General features: G+C 44.5%; 2 protein-coding genes across 5 annotated transcripts; one reads left to right on the plus strand and one right to left on the minus strand.

The window, feature by feature from the left end:
- Positions 1-640: 640 nt before the first annotated feature.
- LOC111237996 (coiled-coil domain-containing protein 80-like) lies at positions 641-16,968 on the plus strand. Its single transcript, XM_022767349.1, has 10 exons — positions 641-1,466; positions 1,601-1,798; positions 2,336-2,808; positions 3,137-3,481; positions 4,847-5,003; positions 9,417-9,553; positions 11,394-11,545; positions 12,603-12,706; positions 15,500-15,583; positions 15,997-16,968. The coding sequence occupies exons 1-10, from the start codon at positions 803-805 to the stop codon at positions 16,317-16,319; spliced, it is 2,637 nt and encodes an 878-aa protein (XP_022623070.1). The 5' UTR covers positions 641-802; the 3' UTR covers positions 16,320-16,968.
- Positions 16,969-17,569: 601 nt separating this feature from the next.
- Positions 17,570-24,811, minus strand: slc35a5 (solute carrier family 35 member A5). 4 transcript variants are annotated; one of them, XR_002665798.1, is made up of 11 exons: positions 24,722-24,805; positions 23,344-23,506; positions 23,090-23,188; positions 22,873-23,006; positions 22,554-22,621; positions 21,564-21,752; positions 21,146-21,346; positions 20,928-21,055; positions 19,329-19,597; positions 18,542-18,719; positions 17,570-17,785 (listed from the first exon to the last, which is right to left on the minus strand). XR_002665798.1 is itself a non-coding variant. In XM_022767294.1 (10 exons), exons 2-10 carry the CDS (start codon positions 23,468-23,470, stop codon positions 18,654-18,656), a joined length of 1,281 nt encoding a protein of 426 aa, XP_022623015.1. In that variant the 5' UTR covers positions 23,471-23,509; positions 24,722-24,811; the 3' UTR covers positions 18,164-18,653. The 4 variants fall into 4 exon arrangements, 3 of the variants coding, with proteins under 3 accessions (XP_022623015.1, XP_022623016.1, XP_022623014.1); XM_022767294.1 differs by lacking the exon at positions 17,570-17,785 and having other exon boundaries at positions 18,164-18,719; positions 23,344-23,509; positions 24,722-24,811; XM_022767295.1 differs by lacking the exon at positions 17,570-17,785 and having other exon boundaries at positions 18,164-18,719; positions 22,894-23,006.
- Positions 24,812-25,964: the final 1,153 nt, after the last annotated feature.

The following is a 25,964-nucleotide window of genomic DNA, read 5'->3' on the forward strand; positions in this document are numbered from 1 at the left end:
TCCTGCCACTGCGTCGCCAAGAGTCCGGAGGCTTGAGGTTTTGTGTGGACATTTCTGGGAAAACCTCCAAAAGCTCAGATTTGCCAAGGAGAACCTGGGAGGAAGAAGAAGAAGAGGAGGAAGAAGGAGGAGAAGAAGAGGAAGAGGCGCGTTTTCCTGGGCAGACTGAGCGCAGGTTTCCACAGAGGTTCAGATCTAATCTGCTGCGTGAAGTCGGAAGGTCTCTCCTTCCTGCTCCCGGAGGATCGACTCTCAGTTTACAGCGGGAATAAAAACAATGACCGAGGATTAATTGGAGGAGTTAATGAGTCATTAGAGTGAAAGCGCGTGATTTTTGGAGATGTGACGTGGTCCAAAACTTTTCGACAGACTTCAATCATTTTCTCCGGAGGGGGAGGAATCACTGGAGAGTTTTTGGATGCGCGTGTGTCAGAGATGATCTCTGCTCCTCATCTCCGGGGATTATACGTGAAGACGGAAGTGCTGCTGCTGCTGCTGCTGCTGAGATGAAGCTCTGGATTTAACATCGAACTTCTTCTCTCCTCCGCCGTGTGTGTGAAGTAAAGAGCAGTCAGTGAAGTGGACCCCCACCCCCCCACCCCCACCCCAGTATCAGGAGGCATGCTCTGAGAGAGATCGCTGTCAGAGCAGCCTGTCGCGTGCACGCTGTGCGCCTCCATCTGGAATTAATTGATTAACGACCTCAAATGCGCTAAAGACGCGCCGGGATCTCGGTCCACCTCTGGATCTTTATCTGCCCCTCACTGAGTGTTGAACCTTGTTTCTCTGACACCTCGCCAGGATGAGGGCTGTTGTTCTCGGCGTGGCTCTCGTGTATCTGCTGACCTGGACAGGAGAAGCCGACAAACAGACTCATCTCAAGCGGGGGCAGCTGCACCGACGCGTCAGACCGGGACATGCCCAGGTGGGCTCATCGAACAGGGAGCGCCTGGTCGGACGTTTGCGCCCCGGGTTCAGTTCGGCTATCTCGGTACACAGCCCCGCAAACGGGGGAGATGTAGAGGCCGATGAGGGTGTTCCAGTAGCCGCGCAGGGCAGGAGGGCAGTGGTGCCAAGGAGAGGGGCGGCCGGGCGGATCGGCCTGCCCAGTCAGCCGGACATGCAACAGGATGAGGGCGCGCCGGGGGCGAGGGCCAGGGTCGCGAGGATGCCCAGCAGCTCCGGGTCACCGAACCTGCTGGCCAGTTTCGCGGGGAAGAACCGCGTCTTGGTGATCTCAGCTCCTCACGACTCGGACGGCTACTACAGGCTCATGATGTCACTCCTCAAACCGGATGTGTACTGCGAACTGGCCGAGCGACACGTCCACCAGATCGTGATGTTTCACCAGGAGGGAGAGATGGGGGGCAAGGTGAGGAGGATCACCACGGAGGGGAAGGTGATGGAGGAGCCGCTGGACACAGCTCTCATCCCCAGACTCATGAGCTTCCTCAAACTGGAGAAAGGTGAGGGGGGGGTTAGAGGAGGGTGACAGTAGTCAACATGTTTCCTGTTGTGGTGACCAGCCTGAGCTTCAACATCTGGGTAAGCACGTGACAAAGTACCTGATCATATCTATATCCTGTGTTGTGACCCTCAGGTAAGTTTGGGATGGTGCTGCTGAAGAAGACCCTGCAGGTGGAGGAGAGGTACCCCTACCCCGTGAGGCTGGAGGCCATGTACGAGGTGATCGACCAGGCGCCCATGAGGAAGCTGGAGAAGCTCCGGCAGAAAGGCTTCGTCCAGAAGTGTAGAGGAGCAGGTGTGGAGGGTCAGGTGGAGCAGGGCACGCTCACAGGTGAGAGGAGGGAGTTGTGTTTTCACAAGTGCAATGCAGGGAAATGTTGTTTGTGGTTTTCACTGCAATAAAGAGTCACATCAGCATCGACATCTCCCTCCAGGAAGCTCTGTGTTTCCTCATCACTCTGCTGCTGCCACAGAAACACTCTCAGGGACTATCTCATCACCAGAAAGTAGTTCCAGTGAAAAACTATGACAGAGTGTTTTTTGGGTAATCCAGAGTTGAGGAGAAAGAAACGAGCAGCACAAACAAAATGTCATCTATTTCCACTGTACTGGGGGTAAAAGACTCAGAGTAGATATCTAATAACAAGTGAGGAAATATATTTAACACATGATCTGAAGCTTTATCAATAATGAGGAAAAAGATTCATTCTAAAATAAATATTTATAGTAGAATTTACAGCAATGTAAAAGTTTACATTTCTAGTAATTTGTCTCATTGTCTCATGTAATGAAACCTTTTACCTGATTTCTGTGTGTGTGTGTGTGTGTGTGTGTGTGTGTGTGTGTGTGTGTGTGTGTGTACCATTAGACACACCTATAGAAAGAAAACCAGGGAAAAAGATCCTAAGGAAGCCCATACACACAACAACAACCACCACCACAGCTACCACGACTACACGACCAACCACAACGACTACAACCACCACGACTACAACCCGGCCCACCACCACCACAACCAGAGCCACAACAACAACAACCAAACCCACCACTACCACTACCAGAAGAACCACCACCACCACCACGAGAAGACCCACCACCACCACCACCCAGAGACCGACCAGAGCCCACACCACGGCCCTGTGGCTCCCGGCCCCCAGAACCACTGCTGACCCTTACTACGACAGCCGCAGAGAGAGGGAGAGGTACCCGGCTAAAACCACGCCGGCCGGAGACAACCGCACCGACAAGGACAACAGAGACCCCCACAGCCGCAAGCTGGTGCCCGCCACACACAGGCCCTCCAAGATCAAACCCACCAAGAAGAAGAACGGAGGAGAGAAGGTGATTTGGTGAAAGTGGAAATCCATATTTTCCTCCTCTCCTGTTTTATTTTGAAGTGTTGATCCATCAGAAGATATAAAAACCATCTCAGTGTAGTTTTACATCTCCTCTCTCAGGCTTCTCTCTGGAGCTCTAGTAACAACAGGTCGGTGAGCCAATCAGAAGAGAGGAGGCTCTGAGCCTCTCTTCTGATTCTGGATGGAGCTTTAATAATTGATCCAGCTGAATTCCCTTTTATCTGTTACAACTTTGGTGCTAAAACATCCCTTTTTTGGGGTCGTTATGCTTTGGAAATCAATTAACAGTGTATGTATCTTTATCTATGCAGGTGTTGACTAACGAGTACGAGGACAAGTACGAACCCAGCAAGCCGACGGTGGGGGATCCAGATGAGACCGAAACCTTCACTGACAGTAGTCCCACGAAGAAGGTCAAGGGCAAGCACAATAAGCATGACAAGAAGAAGAAGAAGACCGACAAGGCGGCCAAGAAGGCAGAGAGGAGAGGAAAGGCGGGAAAAGAGGGGAAGATCGGGGGAAAGAAAAATGGAAAGAAGCTGTTGAAGTACCCCGAGAAAGAGGACTACCCGAAACCCACTAAGAGGCCAACGCCCCCTCCGAAGGGATCTTTGACCTCCTTCCTGGACTACTTTGAGAACAGGAGGCGGCTGCTGGTGAGAGCATGACATAACAGTCAGTTCATAAAAGGCTCACTTACTCTGTTGCCTGGCAAAGCTCCTGTTTCAGGCTCCAGCCAGAGGGAAATATTTGTCCTCAGATACAGTAGCATTATGAAACCACACACACACACACGCGCACACACACACACGCACACACACGCACACACACGCACACACCACCTTTAAAGGTTTGATCAATTTCACGTTTTAGCTTTTTTGCTGCCTCTCAAACAGTTAGATGAGAAAATTAATACTTCTCTAATATCTGTTCAATTTAACAGCTTGTTAGCCTAGCTTAGCATATAAAGCTGGAAACAGGGGGGAAACAGCTAATTCATTAAAACATTTTAGCTTGCAAGGCACAGCCACTTCCTGCCAGATAACCAGGAAGTGACTATGCTGTTGTTTTTAAATTCTCACAAATGCAACAACACATGCAACATGCTAATTAGTTAGCATTAGCATTGCTAAGAAGTGGGTTTTGTTACCTTTGAACAGAGCCTAGCTAGCCCTGTTTCAAGTCTTTATGCTAAGCTAACTGGCTGCTGGCTACAGACTTGAAAGTGGTATCAATCTTCAAGTCTAACTCTCACAGCACTTAAAGCAAATAAGTCTATTTCCCAAAATGTCAAACTTTTCCTTGTAAATTTTCAGCCTTTTCTACATCAGAAGAGACTGGAGCTTTTAACAAAAGTCTTTTTCTCTTCCACCAATTACACGTGATTATTTTTTCACAATAAGAGGCTCTAAGCCAGAGAAGTAACAGAGCTAATCAGAGAAGTGATTCAACAGAAACCATTAAAAATCACAGTCATAAATCTTTGACAAAGCTGCTTTGTGTTGAGTTTTTCTTGTCAGAGATGTGAAGCTGGACGTACAGTCGTCACCATCCTGCATCATTTTACAAGAAATGCTCCAATCAGAGGGAGTTTGTTTTCCAAAACAGAACTGGAAAGTTCATTCTCAAAGCCAAATATTTTAACATCTGGATAACTAAACTATTTTTCATTAATTTTTACAAACCAGAAAATTCCTCCCATGCTTCGAGGCAGCAAATCGTTCACTTGTTCCCCCCTTTTTATATTCTACAATGCAGCATGTAGTATATAAATAGGAACAGACTACGTGGAGCAGCCATCCTCCAGCAATCTGAGAGGCTGCACATCTGTATGCTGACAGACTGTGTGTCTCTGTTCTGCAGCGAGTATAGATTCTTATCACTGCAGTGCTGTGAGCAGCCTGTGAAAGTTGCAGGTTAATGTAAACACCACCTCTGCAGCACACTGTGTGTAATGTGTGTGCATGTGTGTGGTTCATTGCATGTACCTGACACGCTAACCTCTACCTCCCTCCCTGCAGCTGATTACGTCCCCCAGTGAGGAAAACAGTATGTATGTTCAGCAGAGGGATGAGTACCTGGAGTCTGTGTGTGAAATGGCCATCAGGAAAGTCTCCATCATCACCATCTTTGGCTCCCTGACCAACTCCACCATGAAGATCGACCACTACCAGCTGGGTTAGTAGCTCCCAGTTCAACTTGTGACAAAGAAAACTTCAGGTATTCACAGATAGGTACAGGTGATTGGCAGTTCTCTCTCAGGCATCCAGCTCTTCCATCTTGTAGCAAGTTGGATTTTCTAAATATTTTTGATTGTCGGCTAAATCAAGGCACAGATTTCAGGCTCATTTAGGAGCCCAGTTTGCATGAACACCACAAGCAGGAGACACAGGTAAGTTCAAAACAATATTTTATGTTGTAAAATATATATATATATATATATTTATAGATATATTATATATATAAATTTTTTGTAAAAAAACAAAAACACAGAAACCAAAAATATGGCCACTTCCATTAGTTTTCCAATATGCAAAATTGCAAGGAAAGGGGAAAAAATGATAACGCAGTCCAGGCTGTGAAAATCAGTTCATTTTACCACTTACTGTGGAATTGAGTTCATGTGCCTTGTCCTACCACATTGTGGAACCGAGGTTCATTTTCTTTATCCAGGGTAGCTTGCCATCAAAGGTGGATGATGATGATGATTGTTGCCATCACGATCCAGACCAGTGATTCTATAAGAAATCTGACCCATAAAAAAGCCACAACAAAAGTTAGAACTTCCAGTTTTTAATCTGTGTGTTAAACATGTTGTGATTCTCAAACTTTGATGAAAGGTAATTGCTCATTTGAATTATAATTGTGTATAATTGTGATTGTGATAAGTTACAAAACAAAAACAAAAACAGACCAGAAATACACAGGGCTAAAAATAAAAGCCCTATCCCAGTTTCATAGTTTTGCATTCACTTAGAACCACTCCTTAAATTGTCAATTTCCCTATGGGAGTTCTACATTGTTAGCTAGACTAAATAATTTCATCACAACGTGCTAATGCTAACCGTTATGCTAGCGGGACTACAGTCATTTCATCACAACGCGCTAATGCTAACCGTTATGCTAGCGGGACTAAAGTCATTTGATCACAACGCGCTAATACTAACCGTTATGCTAGCGGGACTACAGTCATTTCATCACAAAGTGCTAATACTAACCGTTATGCTAGCGGGACTACAGTCATTTCATCACAACGCGCTAATGCTAACCGTTATGCTAGCGAGACTAAAGTCATTTCATCACAACGTGCTAATGCTAACCGTTATGCTAGCGGGACTACAGTCATTTGATCACAACGCGCTAATACTAACCGTTATGCTAGCGGGACTACAGTCATTTCATCACAAAGTGCTAATACTAACCGTTATGCTAGCGGGACTACAGTCATTTTATCACAACGCGCTAATGCTAACCGTTATGCTAGCGAGACTAAAGTCATTTCATCACAAAGTGCTAATGCTAACGGTTAAGCTAGCGGGAACTATTTAAGAGACATCCCACAACGTTGTGCATTTATATAACTCACCGCCGAGCGTCGGACGGTTAGCAAAAGATGTTGAGAGGGGGAAAAAAATTCTCCACAGTTGTTTAAGTTGTCACACTAACCAGCTAGCATGCGGTGTGAGGTCAAAGGGAAGTCACCTGGCCTGCAGATGTTCGGGAGTGGCTGAAAGAGAGCCGGTGGTTAACCATGGGTTACAATCTGTTTGGGCAAGTGCATCCTTTGCTGAGTCACGCTCCCACTGTGAATAATTGTTTATGAGAAGCCAAAGTCTCTGTGGATGTTTTCCACATTTTAATCTCACAGGGAAGAAGAGAGCTGTTGTTCGGTTTAGTGAGCAGCCAGTAAAAGTCTCACATATATGAAACTCATACATAATCAAAATGTCAGGTCTCACACAACTGGTCTTTATGTCCATGGACAACTGATTTTCTGTCTCTTTTTTCTCATGTTAATATCTACAGATACATGAGACACAAACTTCCCATTTTCCCTCCTTTTATTGGACTTTAATTGAACATTTAAGAGCTCCTACTTTTGACAGACATGGTTTTCTGATGTCTCTAACTACAGTAGTGGGTCCTGTTGTTTTGGTTGATAATTTAAAGCTCCTTATTTTGTTCTGTATTTTATTTGAAGTGTTGATCTATAAGAAGATATATTTGTGGTTTTAAGAACCAAAAAGCATCTCAGTGTAGTTTTACATCTCCTCTCTCAGGCTTCTCTCTGGAGCTCTAGTAACAACAGGTCGGTGAGCCAATCAGAAGAGAGGAGGCTCTGAGCCTCTCTTCAGATTGGCTGACTGTTTTCTGACTGATCCAATAAAAATATAGCAGATTTCAGGTAAAAACACAAATCCTGCAAGGTTTGGATGCTGGGTCCAGGTGGGCGGGGCTTGGTGACTGCTTTGTTGTGACATCACAAAGTTCCAGAAGTCCTGACGGCTGGTTTTAAGGCTCAGTTTCTGAATACAGGCTGTGTGCATTTCTCTGTGGACTGAGGCTTTGATACTTTCACAGTATTAATATAGAAGCTAGAGCTGATCTATAATCACACTACACATGGACACAGACCTTTACACTGGAGGAGCTTTAACTGTTTTATGTACTATGATGAGAAGTGTATTAACCAAAAATAATCACAAAATGCAACATTAATATATCATACATATTTACATATGCCTACAAGTCTACAAGTCTATATCTACCTTTATACAATATGGGACCTTTAAAGACTGACATTAACAGTGTAAGGTATTCTGCCGTCTTCCTACACTGTAAAATATCTGGTATAACTTCAGTAATTCAATGGAAATTATTTGCATTATTTCAAGAATATTATAATTTATTTCTATAGAATTACACAACTGCATTCTCACCACAGTATATTGGACATTTGTCCACTCTGCGTTCAGGGAAAGTTTTACTATGCAAAGGTTGACAATATGAAGACTGAGGCTGAGAGAGGTGTCTGCTGCCACGTCCTCTGTCCTGTCCTTGTTTTACCTTCCTCACATGGTGTCAGACTGGAGCGATCTCTGCTCCTGCTTTAACAGTCAGGACGTACAGTGACTCTGCCAAAGCCTGAGTCCTCGTCTGTGCAGGTGACACTTCTGATTCCCATGATCTTGACTTCACTCTCTCAGTAACTTTTACATTACTTTGGAGTCGTATTTTTAGTGAAGAGAGTGGTTGTGTCAGATGAGTTCAGCAGCTGTTGAAGCATCACACGTATCAGGGGAGGAGGGGGGGGGCATCTTCCAGAAAACATACCTTCCTCGTGTATCATCCTCCTGTACAAGAGGGCAAGTCTGCCTCCTCTTATCTGGAGCTGGACAGCCAGAGACAGTTACATCATCACACCCACACACACACACACACACACACTCTCAATGCAATTATGACTTAAGCTTTTAAAAATCCGCCCCCCTTTTTTCAAACTGAAAGGAAATGAACCGGCAGTGTTTTTACGAGAGGTGCTGTGTCATATTTTGAGACGTTTTACAGCCGTCTCGAACCCGAGGCTTCGGTTAGTGTGTGTTAACGTGTAAACCCACTTTGTAAAAACTTTACGAGTGTGTGTCGCTCCACATGACGACGAAGTTTTATCCAGAAGGAATGCTGGAAAAAGAGCTGAGGTGACGTCGCCCGCCCCCACCTATACTTACACTTTTGTTCCATCGACCAGCCGGAGGGTCAGTGTGTGTGTGTGTGTGTGTGAGCATATACTGTATACAAACAACTGGCTCTTTCAGTGTCGCCCCTCCCTCATTTTAGTGTGACTTCACAGTGTTTGGTCAGTAACATGTGGCGTGTCTCCTGTCTCCCAGAATGCTGCTGGGGTTTTCCTGATGTGATTGCTCATGCACATTACACATCACAGAGTGGGTGAAACCACCACCAAAACACACAGCTCTGTGGTCTGTGTGTGTGTGTGTGTGTGTGTGTGTGCGTGCGTGCGTGCGTGTGTGTGTTGTGCACATGCATGCACGGAGAGAGTGGTGATTAAAGGCTTTCGCTCTGGCCTGTGTAAACGCCAGCTACAGTAAATTTCGAAGTCATCCGACCCCGCCAGATCTCAGCGAATAAAAGCTGCTCTTTGTCGACTTGTCCCGGATTCACTCTGCGTGTTTCCATTCTGCTGCAGCGTCTCCTCAAACACGTCTTTCAAAGGAACATTGTTTTGAGTTTCACAGTGGAAAACGCATTTTTACTGCTGATGTCTGAGACCGAACGCTCACACTGTGTTTGTGTTACTGTGGTTTGTTTGATGGAAAAATCTTATCGCCACGATTGTTCATCATTTCACATTAAAGACGTCTGACAGTCACGTTTCCTACAGTTTGTCTAAGAGCTTTTATCTGTCACACAGTCGGAGGCTCGTGAACAATAAAGGGTGTCAGATGTTTTGTGGAGCAAAATATCAAAGTAAAATCGGAGACGTATAAACTTTTACTCCTCAACAGAATTTACAGTAAATAAACAAACACTGTCTCTCAGACTCTGACCTCTGCCTCTTCTCGTCTCCAGAGAACGACAAACCCATGAAGGGTCTTCGTCAGGAGGACCTGGTGAACCAGGATCTGATCACAGAGCTGAGGAAGGAGTTCAGCATGACGCACGACGACTTCTACATGATCCTCACCGACACCGACATGAGAGTCAAGGTAGAGACTCGCCCTCTGCACCTGTGGCTCAAACATAGAGGCTGGATCCTCTGAAGCCCGTCCAGGTTCTGTATGTTCTGCCTGGACCTGGACCGAGCTGGTGTGTCCTCCCTCCGTCTACTGCATTCAGGAAACCTCTGTAAATTTGTAAAGCCAGGAAATATTAGGTGACCAGCTTATTATGGACAAAATTAAGGTTGAATAAAATGTTTATTTAAGAAAAATAACGTTTAGCAACATCTGTTAACGCTGTTTACCTGGCTAAAAACTTTTTTTTTTAAATATACACTTTATTCAACTTTAATTTTGTCCATTTTAATCCCCAATTTAGTGAGAAAACAGAAATAATCACAAAATGCCACAGAGAAGAAAAAACAGACAAAATAAATAAAAGTTGAATAAAAAAAAACAAGAAGAAATAAATATTTACATTAATATATTAGCAGACAGGAGAGATACATGTGTTCTCATACACATTTACATATGAATAGTTCACAGTCAGTGAACATTACATCTTAGCACGCTGACATTAGCATTTAGCTCAGCGCGTCACTGTGCAGCCTCAGAGAGTCTCTACCAAGTGTTTGCACTTGAGTGGTCATCCACCACTGACACTGTAAACACTGTTAATACTGTTAATACTGTAAACACTGTAAATACTGTAAACAATAGAAACACTGTAAACACTGTAAATACTGTTAATACTGTAAACACTGTAAATACTGTTAATACTGTAAATACTGTAAACAATAGAAACACTAAACAATAGAAACACTGTAAACACTGAAACTGTTCAGGATAATAGATTAAATGAAAGCAGACATGAACTCTCACTTGAAAATTGAATCTTTATGGATGTTTCCTTCCATCGACCTGATGACAGGGTGAGGGTGAGGGTGAGGGTGAGGGTGAGGGTGAGTGTCTCTGGATTCTTTACACTTCCCTGAGGTTCCAGGCTTCAGGGGCCACGTCCTGTGAAGGATCCAGCCTCTACACCGAGACAGAGCTCCGAGTGTGGCGTGATATTTTAACAATCTGAACATGTTTTGAATCACATTTTCCCTCTAAGCCTGTTTTTCTGCTGTATTCAAAGCGCTGCTGTTGGTCTTACGCTCGTGTATTTACACTTCCACCGCACATCTGCCCAACACTTTCATCCTCTCTCTCTCTTTGAAGGCGGACTGACCCGTCCTCACACTGCCAACACGCTGCCTTCACTGAAACACTGTTTTAATTCACACAACATGACATTTGCCCAACACCTGTGTGTGTGTGTGTGTGTGTGTGTGTGTGTGTGTGTGCCAGGATAAATCACCAGGCTGTTTTTGGACAGATTCATCAAAGAGGCCAGTGTTCACCTCTGTGCTGACAGAGGCAGAGACAGGGAAGTCTGTGAGTGTGTGAGGATGTGGGTGTTGGGTACGAGGCAGAAAGAGCGCAGTGCAGGGAGGTGTGAAAGAGCTGTGCAGCGGCGTCGACACACCCCGAGGAAGCTGTGAGGGTGTGTATGTGTCTGTGGTGCATTTTCTCGCATGTGTCAGACGCTCACGCTGAGGTTTCGGAGCATTCGGGAAGTGAGACGGGGACGCTGCTGTGTTGTGTCTCTCCAGAAGTTATTACAAAGGATTTCTGTAGCCGCAGCAAAGGTCACACCACGAACACGTTCAAACACTTCACGTCATCACTTTATTGGGAACAGGTCCCTCCATTGTTTGAAGCAGTGGGACTGTGTCGTTTCCAGATTTCCTTCCACACGTGTATTGATGTGTTTATTCTGTGGCTTCGCCCAGGTTTTCAGTTGGCAGAGCGTGACCGGTTCTTGTTGATGTTCTTTTGTCAGCAATCCTACGAGGTTCCCATCGCCATGAAGGCCGTGTTCGACTACATCGACACCTTCTCGTCCCGCATCCGAGAGATGGAGCAGCAGAAGAGAGACGGCGTCGCCTGTAAGAAGGAGGACAAGCCCAGATCGCTGGAGAACTTCCTCTCCAGGTAGGATTCAAACACACAACGTGGACGAAAGTATGTGGACACCCCAAACGTCACACCTTTGGGATCGAGATTTTCTTTCCGTTAAGACACAAGATCTGTAGCATAGCATCTAAAAGATACAGGGTGGGGCTGAGGTCAGGGATCTTCCACACCACACCCAAGGAAAAGACATTTCTTTGTGGCACCTGACTGCTGCACTGTTGTGTTTGATGATTTCCTGAAAGTGTTGCCACAAAGCTGGAGGCACATTATTGTGTAAAGTATCACTAAAGCCATGTGGTGTTTTTATCCCTCCGCCCGACGACAGTCAGAGCAGGAGGCCGTGTTGTCTTCAGGTTCTCCGTCCGTCTGTCTCATGTGGACACGACATCTCGGTAACACCTTGACAGGACATTCACCTGGACTTTGGGGGTCAAAGGTCAATTATGACAAAACTTCACACAGGATAAACAGGGATATAACCTGAAACTAGTCTGAGTGGCGGAGGGATACGACCACGAGGAGGAGGTTCTAGTTTCTACCAACCACCTGAAAGAGCAGACTGCACTGTATGTGAATATCTGGGCTTCATTTATATTTAGCTGTTGGACAGAAAAGCTGCAGGTCTTTGAATTGGAGATATTGTCTTTCCTGAGGTATTGGTTGTCAGAATTATTGGGTGGCCCCAGCAGACTGTTCCCGCTTCCGTCAAACATCTGTTGCTGTGCTCAGTAATCAGCTGGACCACAATTTATAGCGTTTATAAGCAGCGTTTGGCAGACTGCGGCAGCCTGTTTGTGTGTGTTCCACGGATATTAAAAGTAACACGAGCTCCTGCCGTTCCTCAAGGCTGAATCATTGCAGTCACATTCCCCCCCGAGATGTCTTTTGTTACCATGGAGACCTGGATCCTCCAGCTCCAGATCACAGCGCTGAGATCTGGCAGGTTTTTTTTTTTTATGACCATAATTTGGGCCTGTGATCCTCCTGGCAGGGAGAGTATGGCGATATGTTGGAGCGTTCACTGCTGCACCAAAGTGCCACTTAAATCCAGGCTAAAAATTTACTGTGATTGCAGGTTCCGCTGGAGACGTCGCCTGTTCATCATCTCCGCCCCCAGCGACGAGGAGTGGGCCTATCAGCAGCAGCTCTACGCCCTCACCAGCCAGGCCTGCAACCTGGGTGAGTCACCTGAAATCAGCCATCGGCTCCGTCACTCTTTACCTAACCCACGTCACCTCCCTGAGCTTTAAAGGGCCACTCAAATAACAACAACAACAACAACAACAACAACAACAACAAAGCAGTGGGGAGCTTGTGGCATCTCCGTCCCTTACTTCCTGTCATCTCTCAACTTTCAAATATGAAATATAAGTATTAAAATACAGCAGGTTTTATGTAAACACTCAGCGAAACCAAATCCTGCAAGTGTTGGATGGTGGGTCCAGGTGGGCGGGGCTTAGGGTGGGGCATGGCTGAGGGCGGTGACATTTAAAGGAAACGTTAACTCAGGAAAATCTTACATCAAATCTGTGCATTTCTCTGTGGACTGAGGCTTCGATACTTTCACAGTATTAATATAGAAATATAGAATATATAGAACATGGACAGAGACTTTACACTGGAGGAGCTTCAAATCACTTTGACCACTACACATTAAATCATATTATTCTATTAGTAACACTGAAGCAGTCTACAAGGTTAGAAACCCGCAGAGCTAAATTATGTGATTTGAGTGAACTCGTCCTTTAAAGTGCTTCAAAATGAGACACTGTGATGCAGTTTTTGCTGATGAGTGAGCGGTCTGAGATTTCCTGCTGCTGTCTTCTGTCCTTTCTCCCATTTCCTGTGGCTGCAGCCAGAAACAAACAGGACAGACCTGTTAAAGCTTTACTGCAGCGACCGCAGGCTGAGTCATCTGTGTGTTAATCAGGGATGTTGAGCCCACTGAAAATGTCTGGAGTTGTTATCGCAGCACACATATTAACCTGTATATCTACAACAGAAAACAACCAGTTTGCAGGAATGCATCTGCACAGAATCTAATCTCTCCTCAGTCTTTGTGATAACGATTTCTTTATGCTTTTTAAGCAGATTCCCGATGTTTCACGGTGACCTAAAGTTACCCAGACATGTGTCCTCCTCCGCCTGCCAAAGTCTTAGTCAGACCACTCATGAATATGTCCATCACATGAGCAAACTGATTACATGGAATGTTTTTGTTTACTGGAAGCCTCCAGATATTATCAGCATCTGTGTTTGTGTGTGTGTGTGTGTGTGTGTGTGTGTGTGTGTGTGTGCAGAGGGATGCCAGATGACAGAGCTGGCAGAGAGCTGTTCTGTCCTGTTCTCCCTCCCTGACGACGACGGCCTGTTCAGCCGCCTGTTCGTCAACTTTTCCACAGTTACTAAAGTGTTATTACTGTATATCTTTAAAAATTTTAAAAAGACACATTTATCTAAACCGTGTAAATCTCAACAACCTGACGTGTCTGTCAGACTTATGTAAGATTAATGTAAACGTTAAATGGCTCTTCGCTTCTCAGGAAAGGCAAATAAATGCTGTCATCAGGAGCGTCTTCCCGGGCTGGACCTCATGTTCCCGTCTTGTTTATACGAGTTGAAGGATTCTGACGTTTCTCTCTGGCTCTTAACTTCCATCTGTTTGTCACAGTTATGACTCTGACTCCTGCGCTGCTCTCCATTCGCCTCTTATGAGGAACAGCTCGAGAAGATTTCAGACCGTACTGGAGTTATTGCCACTTATTCTGCTGCTGCTCTCAAGTGCCTCTTTCTCATCAGACACACTGTAGGTTGAAACTAGTGGCTTTATTAATGGCTGATAGATGATTCATCATGCTTTAAAGATCAGTAATGACTTTGAAAAAGTAAAACTAAGACAGTTTTTTACTATTTAAAGCTCAGTCTTTAAATATTAACATCTTTAACTCTAACAGAACATTTGGGCTGTGAGAACTTGTCACTGACTAAAATCTTACTCAAAAAATAATCAAGACAATAACTGAGGAAATGATTTAATACTTTCCTGAGGAGACATCACCTATTTTATTTTAAGTGTTTTCATTTAAAGCTCCATGTTTCTAGTAACAACAGGTCGGTGAGCCAATCAGAAGAGAGGAGCCTCTTTAAATAGTTATTAAAATAAAAGAAATAAAAACATAAAGGTGTTTTACCTCATGCACCTGCTGCCTCGGGCCACTCGAAGACTTGATCCTCCCGCGGCGTGGATAAAAGCTCATTCTGTCAGATGAAATGAAAACGTGGAATAAAGAGTAAATAAAGACGTGAGAGGTCAGACCGTCAGAGGGAGGGGTCGCCTGAGCTTTAATCTGTGAACCTTTACAAATGGTTTCTTAGTTATAGCATGTGCTGAACGTCTCTTATGAAATATGTTTTATTCAAACATGGCTGACGTCAGCCTGTGGACTGTTTTTCCATATGAGTGAGTCGGGGGGGGGGGGGGGCTTGTCTCACTTATCAGCAAACCCACACCAGGGTCCATGAGGACTTTTTTTCCCCGCACTCATGTGTTGCCTCTTGGCCGGTTGGCACCAGGGCCTGCCTCCCTCCTCCCTCCCCCCCCCCCCTCCCTCGCCTCCCCCCCTCCCTCGGCCCAGACAAAGGCCTGTCCCTGCTGACTGGGCTGAAGGCCTGAGAGGTCTGATCCTGGTATTCAGGACTTGGCTCTCACCGAGTAAAGCCAGCGTTCTCCTGTGTTTAATGTGGGCTTTCTCGCTTCAGAGGAAACAGGCCTTTTGGCAGGACTCCTCCGGACCACCACGATCTCCACGCCGCACCTCCAGGCCGGCGCTCAGGACGGCCCCAATAATAAACACCAATCCACCACAGTGGAATCAGTGTGGACTGACGGACACTGTGTCCCTGTTTGCTTCTATCTTGTCTAAGACATTTGCTTCTCTCTCTTGTGTGTCTGTCGTTGCCATGGCGACGTAGGTCTGAGGCACATCGCAGTCCTGAAGTTGGTCGGCACGGAGACGCCGGATATGGGCGGAGTCTTGGAACTCTATCCTATCAACGGTAAGAACCATTATGCACACGCTCCCTCCCAACAGCACGTCTTCCCTCACGCTCCAAGTCAGAGGTCTTCGCCCAGGCCCCGCCCTACGCGTTTCTGTGTCCCACCTCTCATCAGGATTCAGTGAACTTGCTATTCCACCATGTCCCCAGAGGAACCTCAGAGGTTTCTTGTTAACAAAGACAGTTTAGGTTTTTTTGTTTGTTTTTTGAACAAACAGGGAATAAAGTTTGTGCTGAAGAAAGAAAAAGAAATGTGAGTCAGGCTTGGGCAAGACTGTAGAAACCAGAGCTGCTGCCAGAGGTCTGAAGTGGTTTGTGCTTCTCTCAGTGAAGGTCTGCGCAGGAAAACACGGCTGTAAAAATATAAATCCCGTCTTTAAACACTTGACTCCTCCCGCCTCTGCTCCATCCAGGAACTGCTACGGTGGAGCGCGAGGGTCTGTCCGCCACCCTGGTGAAGGACATGAGGAACTACTTCCAGGTCAGCCCGGAGTACTTCTCCATGCTGCTGGTGGGGAAGGACGGCAACGTGAAGTCCTGGTACCCGTCGCCCATGTGGTCCATGGCCATCATCTACGACCTGGTGGACTCTATGCAGCTGCGCAGACAGGAAATGGCCATCCAGCAGTCACTGGGCATGCGCTGCCCCGAGGACGAGTACGGCGGCTACGGCTACCATCAACACGGATACGAACACGGTTACCAGGACGGCTATCACCAGGGTTACGGTTACTAACTGGGTGTGTGTGTGTGTGTGTGTGTGTGTGTGTGTGTGTGTGTGTGTGTGTGTGTGTGTGTGTGTGTGTGTGTATGAGTGTCTGTGTTGTGTGTGCTAACCAACGAGTTAACTTCTCCCTCTGCCCTGCAGCTGGTCATGACCTCATGACCTTCTTTAATCTTTCCTAGCCATCCTCTGCAGGGCTGTGGTCCGTGAATGTTTCGTAGCACTTAGTGGAAGCTTCCAAGCCGTGGCTTCCACCAATCACAGCTCTTCGATATACAGTATATAGATAGACTGCTGCAAGTAACGGGGCTTTACTCAGAGCTGGTTAGTCAGTAACCGCGCAGATGGTCCTGGAGCTTCAGGGATCTGTCGTCTACTTTAGTTTTGATGTTTTATTTTGAGTGTTTTGCACGTCGTTACGTTACGTTTCCTTCACTTGCCTTCCAGGTCAAATTTACCTAATCACGTTCAGTATCAGCACAGACCTTTATTTTGTAGATAATGGGCTAAAGATAAGACATGTGTATTTATTGGACATCTGTTGCTTTCGAGGTGCAGTTATGAAGAAGAAGCTGTCACGTTATTTCTCTTTTGTAAAGTTTCTGTTGCTATACAATGTTCTTATTTATACTCTATTGTCCTATATGAAAAATAAACATTTGTTTACTACCAGTGATGCTCTCTGACTTGGTTTCTGTGCAGTGTCGGAGTCAGTGGAAGAATCTTTAGAGCTACATCTCCCCCTAGTGGCCGAATAAAAGGACGAGTGGAAATACAAATACTTTTCTGTCATATTGTCCTGGACATTTCATGATGAAGGAAACACATTTGTAAATTAAAAAATCTCCTCAACCTCATGTTGTCTTCAGCAGGTCAAACACATTATAAACTCATGTTTTATTCTAAACGTAAAACATGTTAAATTCAGCTTTAATATGTATAAGATTGTGCACAGGACATCTTGAACTTATTTTGTGTAATGGTGCAGCTGCTTTTAGGTCTTAATATTGCAATATTTCACTAAACATTTACATTTACTCATGTGTCAGATGCTTTTATCCAAAACAGCACTGAAGCTTCAGTGCAGCAGGAGACCTTGTAAGTATTAAGTTCTACATCTATTTAATACGTGAAGGTGAAACATGATATTGATTTTAGAAAAGCTTTAAGATAGAAAACAGGGAATAAAATGATAGTTCTACTTTAACTTCCACTACTGTTCCTATAACTTAGACAGAATTAAAGCAGTTTACTTTACTTGCAGTTTATTTCAGAACAAATGGAATTCATACATGTTAAAAATGTTTATGGCACAAACAGGAATCTTAAAAGAAATAACATTTCATGGTATTTCACAGCTGCGATACATATACACAAAAGAAAAGGCTGAGTAAAAGAACCAAGGGTCAGCTGCATTGTGCTTTTAGAAATTCACACTTCAGTGGTCGATCACGTGTGTGCTCATGGTTCTGGTTCAGCTATAAGAAGAAAAATAGAAACCCCTGAACACTGTAATGTACGACAGAGTATTAGGGCCACACTGAGGAAAAACATTTTTGAGAATAAAGTTTTAATATTTCAAGAAAACAAGTAGTACTATTACAAAAAAAAGTTGTAATACTAGAAGAATAAAGTCCTAATATTTCAATTTCCTTATTTGAAGATATTTCTCCTGTAAAACAACATGTTACCTGAAATTACCACTTTATTCTCTTAATATTCATTCTTGAACTTTCTGATTTTATTTCCTCACTGGCCCTAATACTCGGCCGTAGTAATGGAATAAACAGTCCTCTGTGTGTGTGTGTGTGTGTGTGTGTGTGTGTGTGTGTGTCGCTCGCTCGCTCGTGGTGTGTATATTTCTTGTAATTAATATTTTCTAATGCTGTGATTATTTTTGAAGCTGTAGTTTGTAGATTGTTTCCATGCAGCCTCAAAGAATCAACACCGCGCCAGCAATAATTAAAAATAGTGTAAAGCTTTAGTTACATTCATTAAACAGCTGCTCATTAATTAAACTTATCACTCACCTGCAGTCAGTGAAATAGCTGCACACACAACAGGAATCATCAGAGGAGACAATAACAGAAGCTCCTAATGATCCCAACTGGCAAATGCAGTGTTATAATTATCCAGCATATATACAGCTTAACGCTGGTGTCCCTCTCTCACTGTACAAATCACACATTTCAAAACATACACACAATAAATCAACACTGTCATTCTCTGTTTACCTGACGTCAGTGAAGTAAACGCTTCAACAGACAGAGCCTGTGACTGTGCTGCGTTCAGGGGTACGAGTCTATTGTGCAGTGGGATATTAGCAGCAGTGAAGAGGCTGTGGCGCTACAGAGAGTCCTCAGACTCACTGTCCGTGTTGGGCTTGGTCAGCAGCTCCAGCTCCTCGCCGTCCTGCGACAGAACACACACACACAGCAGATCAGGAGGTGGAACATGGTGGACAAACCTGCAGACACAAGGTATTTCTCGTCTCTATCTCAGTATCATCACCAAACAACAACTTCCCAGGTTGTTTTTAAGACGGTGCAGAGCAGGATTTACTGGCTCAGAGGGGCAATACTTTGCGTTTTAAAGCCGCAGCTATTAACCAGCAACCAGTTTTTGTTAGTGCTCCACCAAAGAAACAAAGGTTACGTCTGAGGACTGTTATTAACACACAACAGAGGTTCTCCTCAGTCATGGAAACCACCTCCGAGTCCTGCTCAGTCCAGGACGGTGTCCTCACAAGGCCCCCGAGGAGATCTGGTCTGTTTAATAACTTCCTCTTTTAAAATCCAATAGACCGCATTGACCTAATGAAATTACGTGAGGCACGGCCCCAGCGTGAGCCTGAACGCTGTTTTCATAGCGAGGGGTCGGGTTTCCTGAAATCACATTATAGAGGAACGAGAGCCAAGTTTCCTACAGAGAGCGAGGTATGTGTGTGGGAGGAGCGGGAGGGGCTTCACGTGGGGGTTAGGTGAGGGATGCTGTGTTGAAGATTTGCGGTTGGCTTCCTACCCCTCTGGACCTCTCGAACACCTCTCCGTTGATGACCCGCAGCTTTTCCTGCTGCAGGGTGTACTCCAGGTCCTTGGGCCGGCTGGCGTTGTAGATAAAGATGGCCAGCAGGACCACGGGAGCCTGGAGGAAGAAGTCCAGCGAGGGGCGGAAGTCGAAGAGGAAGAGGGAGAGGGTGGTGACCAGAACAGTGGTGATCTGGCCCGTCAGCACGTGGAACATGTTGTCTCTGAACTTCAAGATGAAAGCCACAGATAAACCGAGGGCAGCTGGGGAGACAGAGGAGAGAGAGGTCGTTACCTTACAACTCACCGAGCTTTAATGTTCTTTATTGATGTTAATAAGTTTATCTGGAGACAGTTTTCCAGTGACTTTGCTGGTGATTTCTTCCAAAGCTTAAAATGCATTTCCCTGACAAGCGAACTCTTGCAAACAATGACTGAGCTGTCGAGAAAAACCACGGCACTGCTCATGTTTATGTGGTCTGAGTTTATATTCAGTAACAAGGGCGGAAACTAACTTTCAGTCACGTCACAGCAAAAAGTCTGAGGTTGCTGCTTGTGGGAAACCGTCAGACCAGACGAGAGTCTGCGGCCTCTCCGACATTTAACCTCCATGTTTTCTTCTTCTCCTGTGTTTTATTTGAAGTGTTGATCCATAGGAAGAAATATTTGTGGTTTTAAGAACCAAAAACCATCTCAGTGTAGTTTGTAATGAAGCTACAGCCTTAGCTTAGCTGATCTTAGCATACAGTCTGGGTCATACAGTCATTCAGACATACAGTAAGGGTTTGGGAAGGAGTAGGTAATGGTTTAGCCAGACCTTTCTGTTGGATCACCGCTCCACTGAGCTACTTTACTTGTCCGGTTTCTTATTTTGAAAAGATAACTTCATGTTAACCACGTGTAATTTGGTGAAACAGAGACTTCTGTAGATGAACACATAAAACCTCTGTTACATTTCAGATCACTGATGTAGAAAACAGTTTGGGGAATTACACGTATTACCTTTCTTTCCAGGAGGAAGATGAGAGGATGAATACCACTCTCATATTTTACTATTAAATATCAAAGGAGCTATTTCTAAGTTTTGCTATTGCTACATAGCTAATGTTAGCATTAATAGCTGTTTATTTACCAGTCTTACCAAGAGCTTCAGCCATCGTTGCATTTACAAGACAAGAGGTTATAATACGTCCTCTGAGCAGCTACTTCTTCAGGGCAGACTGGAGCTACAGTGACGAGGCAGACCAGCGCTAGCAGGTTAGCATGCTAACTTCAATACAAGAAAATAAGTGATAGAAATAGAAGCAAAACAAAAGGGTTGCATTCCACCTCTGGAGACAGATGTTGGTGAGTAAAGGAATGAAGTTTGATGCCGAACTCACAACGTTTCTTCTAGACTGGTAAGTAAACAGCTGCTAATGCTAACGTTAGCTATGTAGCAATAGCAAAAAAACGCACAAATAGCTCCTATAAGCTACATCCAGATGGTTAGTTTAGCTTAGCATAGCAAGGAAATAAGTGTATTTCCAAAAAGTTAAACTATTAACTGGTTTTAGTTGCTCACATATCTCATCATTTCTCCACCATCACTCACCAGTGACCAGCACCAGACCCAGGGAGTAGAAGTTGTGTCCATGCAGGAGGCCACAGTGCACGGTGAGGCCTCGCGCCTCGCTGCCGAGCCCGAGGGTCAGAGCGTTGAACACCACGCCAAAGGCATACCTGCAGCAGCAGCGGGAGAGGGCTCAGATTAGAACTGAAGCTAACCACCTGTCCTCTGTCTTATTACTGTCCTGACCGGCTGCCTCTCACAGTTTACTGTTCTGGATGAAGATGCTCTCAGTGATCTGGTTTCCTTCCTTGAGGATCTTCTCGTTGTAGATGTTGGCCATGGCGGAGATGAAGCACTGGAGAATCAGCAGGACGTGACCCACGCCCAGAGACCGGAGCTTCTCCACCACCTTGTCCCTCCAGGCCTGTCCGGGCAGGGACGACGCCCAGGATTCACTGGCACTGTGATGAAAGAATCAACATCAATTACAACATCAGCAGAACGTCTTTCATCCCTCATTTCTTAAGTGTTCAGGCTACATCAGGCTACATCCTCCTGACACGTTATATAATAATAAAGCTGTAATTTACACCTGCATCACAAAATAATAATAGATATTTTATCCCATGTAGTAAATAATCTTCAATCATTCATCTGTTCCTGAATCCATCACGTCACCTGCTGTTCCTCATCTGCTCCAGCAGCTGAGTGTAGAGCACACAGGCGTTGGAGGGGGTGGAGAGGGGGTTCGCGTGGAGACCCGGGACCGCGATGGAGTTCTGGCTGCCTCCTGATCCCGTCGTCAAGGAAACGATGGACAAAAAGAGGATGACCAACGCTGCCCACTGAACCCAGGACAGACGCCTCCTGCAGGAAGAAGGAGGGAAACACAAAGTTAAGTTTAGTCTGAGGTTTCCACTGGAGTCAAATACACAGAATCACACACAACACAAGACGCCTCATTTCATGACACTGATAAAAAAAGTGATAAAAAAGTTACATCTTGCTATTTCTTTCAGCAGTGGTTCTCAAAGTGGGGTCCAGGGACCCTCATGGGTCCTTGCACAGGTTCCTGGTGGTCCCCAGTAAAAAGGGGAATCATTTAACACCATCCAACACAATGGCAGAATGTGTGAATATTTAGGTCATGGGTTTAAACACTTTCTGTAATAAAACATCTAAAAGCAGCTAGAGTCACCTCCTCGTGGTCGTATCCCTCCGCCACTCAAACTAGTTTCAGGTTACATCCCTGTTTATCCAGAGTCAGATAACATATTAAACATTATTGTCAAATTGTGTCATAATCTCTGTGTGAAGTCTTGAGGAATGGCTAAAAACGTGTTTTGTGAGGTCACTATGACCTTGACCTTTTACCACTAAAATCTCATCAGTTGATCCTTGAAAACAACATGGCTGCTGCTCTGACTGTCGCCGGTCTGTGGTCTAATTTATATATAATACAGAGATATTGTCCTGCACAGTAGAAAAGACTATTAGTGAAGGGATTTTTAAAAAAAGAAAAACTATGAAACTTTTGATTAAAATGTTAAATGCCTCATTAACAAAACAAAAAAACAAGAACAGCCTGAAAAGAGAAAATAAGATAAAGATGCATCAATGTCCTACTGAAGAACAGAACATCTCAGAGTGGTTCACTCTGCCACTTACTTCAAAACAATTCTAAAGAGTACGGCTGTGGTCAGGATGACGAAGTTGGAGAACAACACCGCCATGGCCTGGAGACGAGAGGGAGGACAGGAAGCAGAGAGATAAAACACAACGACTGTATCTAACACAGACAGTTTGGACTGGACGTTTTATAAAAGCCGGTGTGATATGAGACGGTGAAATCTGCTTTTAGATAATGTTTCTCTGCTTTTCTTATCATGTTATTTGGGAGCGGAATAAGTGGAATTTATGCAACAAAAAGAAGCCAGAATATTTCCTTCTGCTGGGGGTCATAGAGCGTATTTAAGTCTTCACTAACAGGCTGAAGGTAGGTCATCACATAGAAGATGATGAGGTTGTCCAGGAAGTAGAGGAAAGCAGGGATGGCCCACTTCAGGGAGTTGAGGAAGGACGAGCTGGAGGAGAAGCCCAGGTCTCTGCAGGATCGACCCTCTGACAGAACAGAGAAGAAGAGTTTAAAAACACAAAACAAACACACCTCGTCAACAAATTCAATACGACAGACAGCTGTTCACCTCGGACTATGACCCTGACTGACATAACCAGGCAGAAGAGCAGTTTGAGCGCCTCAGCCAGCAGATTGACGGACGCAGGGAGGAAGTCATACTTGTTCTCTACAAAATAAAAGAGACACAGTCAACCAGACACCAACCCCTCAGGGGAATAGATATTAAAACTATTTAACATGGTTTTAGACTTGAAGAGAAGCTAATCAAATATGTTAATCTCTGTGTGGAAAAGCAGTAATATCTGTGTCATTGTCAGTCACCAGCGTTGGCAGAGAATTTGAGCAGCAGGATGCGACTGGTCCCCAGGGTTACGAAGCCCAGGCCGAGGGCTAGAGTGTAGGCCGACGAGCGGGAGCAGAGTCTGGGGCCGGAGTGGCAGCACACCATGGCTGGGACTGGGACTGGAGCTGGATGCAGTCAAACCTGCTGGATCACATTAAGAAACAGACACAGAGCTGGTATCAGCCCCGGCTCTCGGCGTCTCAGGAGCCCAGAGTTTCAGCTTCACAGAGAAACTGTGAGGGCTTGTACACCGAGACCAACATGGTCGTTTTCAACAGCTCGAACGCTCTCAGTCAGAAAACTGCAAAACGTCTCCAGTCAGAGATCAGCAGCTGAACGAGTGAAGAAAATATATTCGAAAATGAGGCAAATATGGAGCTGTGAAAACAACAGGGCAATTCATGTGACTAAATATCACTTGGATTATGCTGTATTAGCTGTGTAGAGAAATGTTAAAACTGGATTTTCACTGTAGGGTTTTATGAGAAGGCGAATCAGGAGCAGTTAATATCTCCAGAAAATCCTGATCATGTGGTTTGAATTTTTAAAGTTGTTTTAAAGACAAATACTGATTTTATTTTTTTCAGTTTATGGCATTTTATAGGAGATTTACTGATCAATAAAAACTATTCATGACATTATTTTATTTCCTCACTATACTAATAGCAACTATTTTTGAAAATATGGCCATGGATGTTGTAATTGAACATTTTTTCACTCGTTTGAAGATTCAGAAACTTTATTGTCACAGAGCAACAGGTTCCACTGCAATGAGATTAGTTTGCAGTTCCTCTACATTGCCATCACTTAAAAAGCAGAATTAAAAAGGAGAATTAAAATAACAGTATCTGGAAAGGCACTGGTTCATATGTTTAATAGAGTTATATAGAGAAATAAAATAAACATATGTACTATCTGTACAAGTCAATATGTGCAAACATGCCTTTGTAAGTTGTAAAAGTCTGATGTTCACAGCAGCATAACAGAGTAATATAACAGCGGTACGACAACAGTACAACACTGTTATATTCAGTACACAACAGACCAAAGGAATAATCAATATATGTGTGTGACAGTAATCGATAGCTGCAGCCTTACACATCATTTAACTCTCTTCCGGTTGTTCTAACATGCTCACATTAATCACCACAACATCTTAGATTGAGTCGCAGCTGCAGGTTTAACGTGTTTACTCACTAAATTAAAGCGAAACCGAACCGGACGAGGTGTGTGAGCTCAGAGTTAGCATCGTCCGCATCACACACAAAACAACTCCCGCGAAAACGACACGCTCTTCTTCTGCTCTTCATGTTCGGTCGAATGTTTCTACGTCACCGAAGAGACGTTAAATCTTACCGAGACTCGCTTGTTATTCTCCTCTGTTCCAACCACATAGCTGAAGAAAACATCCGCGAGCCGGAGCATCGTACTGTCGGCAGCCCTCGCGCTTCCTGGTTAGTCGGCGCACGCGTATTGACCACAGGTGTCGTGCTGACGTCATCCCACACGCAGCGCAGGTCCGTGTGAATCGTGTGATCCTCTGACTTCAGACTGTCCTCACCTGGCAGCAAGATGGAGGTCTGTTTCAAACACAGTCATCTAGGTTTTTACTTTTAGCTCGCACGCTTTTATTCAATGACGTGTGAGGCTAAATACGGCAGGGGCGGGTAGGGGGGGGGGGCAATCTGACTAATCCCCTGTTGCCCCGAGTCAGAGGGTAACTAGTTTGTTAGTATCATGGATTTCACAGGTGTAGCCTGCAGGCCTGGACTCCTGGACCAGAGTCTCTGTATGAAGTGACTGTTAACATTTCATAATGAAACCAAAACCAAACCACAAAGAGACACAAAATAACAACAAAGACACAAAATAACAACAAATAGATCTAAAATAACACCAAAGAGACACAAAATAAAAACAAAGAGATATAAAATAACAACAAAGAGACAAAATGACCACACCTTTCCCACAGGTTAGTGCTTTACAGATCGGACAGATGATACGGTGGCCCTGAGGGGAAAAATACATCATTGGAAATTTTTGCATTTAAAAGGTTGTACATGCACAAACACAGGTTGTACATGCTAATAATGAAACTGTCAGTGGTTTTAGTAGTATTTATTATTAATATAATATGTTTCCTTAAATGTAGTTATCTTTGCTGCGGTGCATCATGTTCTTTAACGTCATGTTTTCTCTACTGTTGTTATGTTTTCTGATTAGTTTTCATGTTTCATTGAATTGTTTTGTATGTGTCCACACATATTATCCAGAAGTCTAAATCAGACGAATGACACTCTGTTATTTCTTCATGAATCAATCACCACTCCATATTTAATTATGTCTTGGATAAGGCTGAATGGAGCGTATTGAGCTCATTTATTTATCGACTGGTGGAAAATAACTAAATATATTTACAGAGCACTGCACAGGCTCGAGAAAGAAATTAAGTTAATAATTATTTTGTTTAGGTACAATACAGTTATAATGATTAAAAATGAAACTAAAATTAACGACACAAATACACATCTTTCGACATTTTCTCCTCCACAAACATAAATAAACTGAGTTTGGGACGGGCGTCGTCTCCGTCTGTTAC

The sequence above is a fragment of the Seriola dumerili genome, unplaced genomic scaffold, assembly GCF_002260705.1.
Source record: "Seriola dumerili isolate Sdu_G_001 unplaced genomic scaffold, Sdu_1.0 BDQW01001125.1, whole genome shotgun sequence".
Classification (NCBI taxonomy): Eukaryota; Metazoa; Chordata; class Actinopteri; order Carangiformes; family Carangidae; genus Seriola; species Seriola dumerili.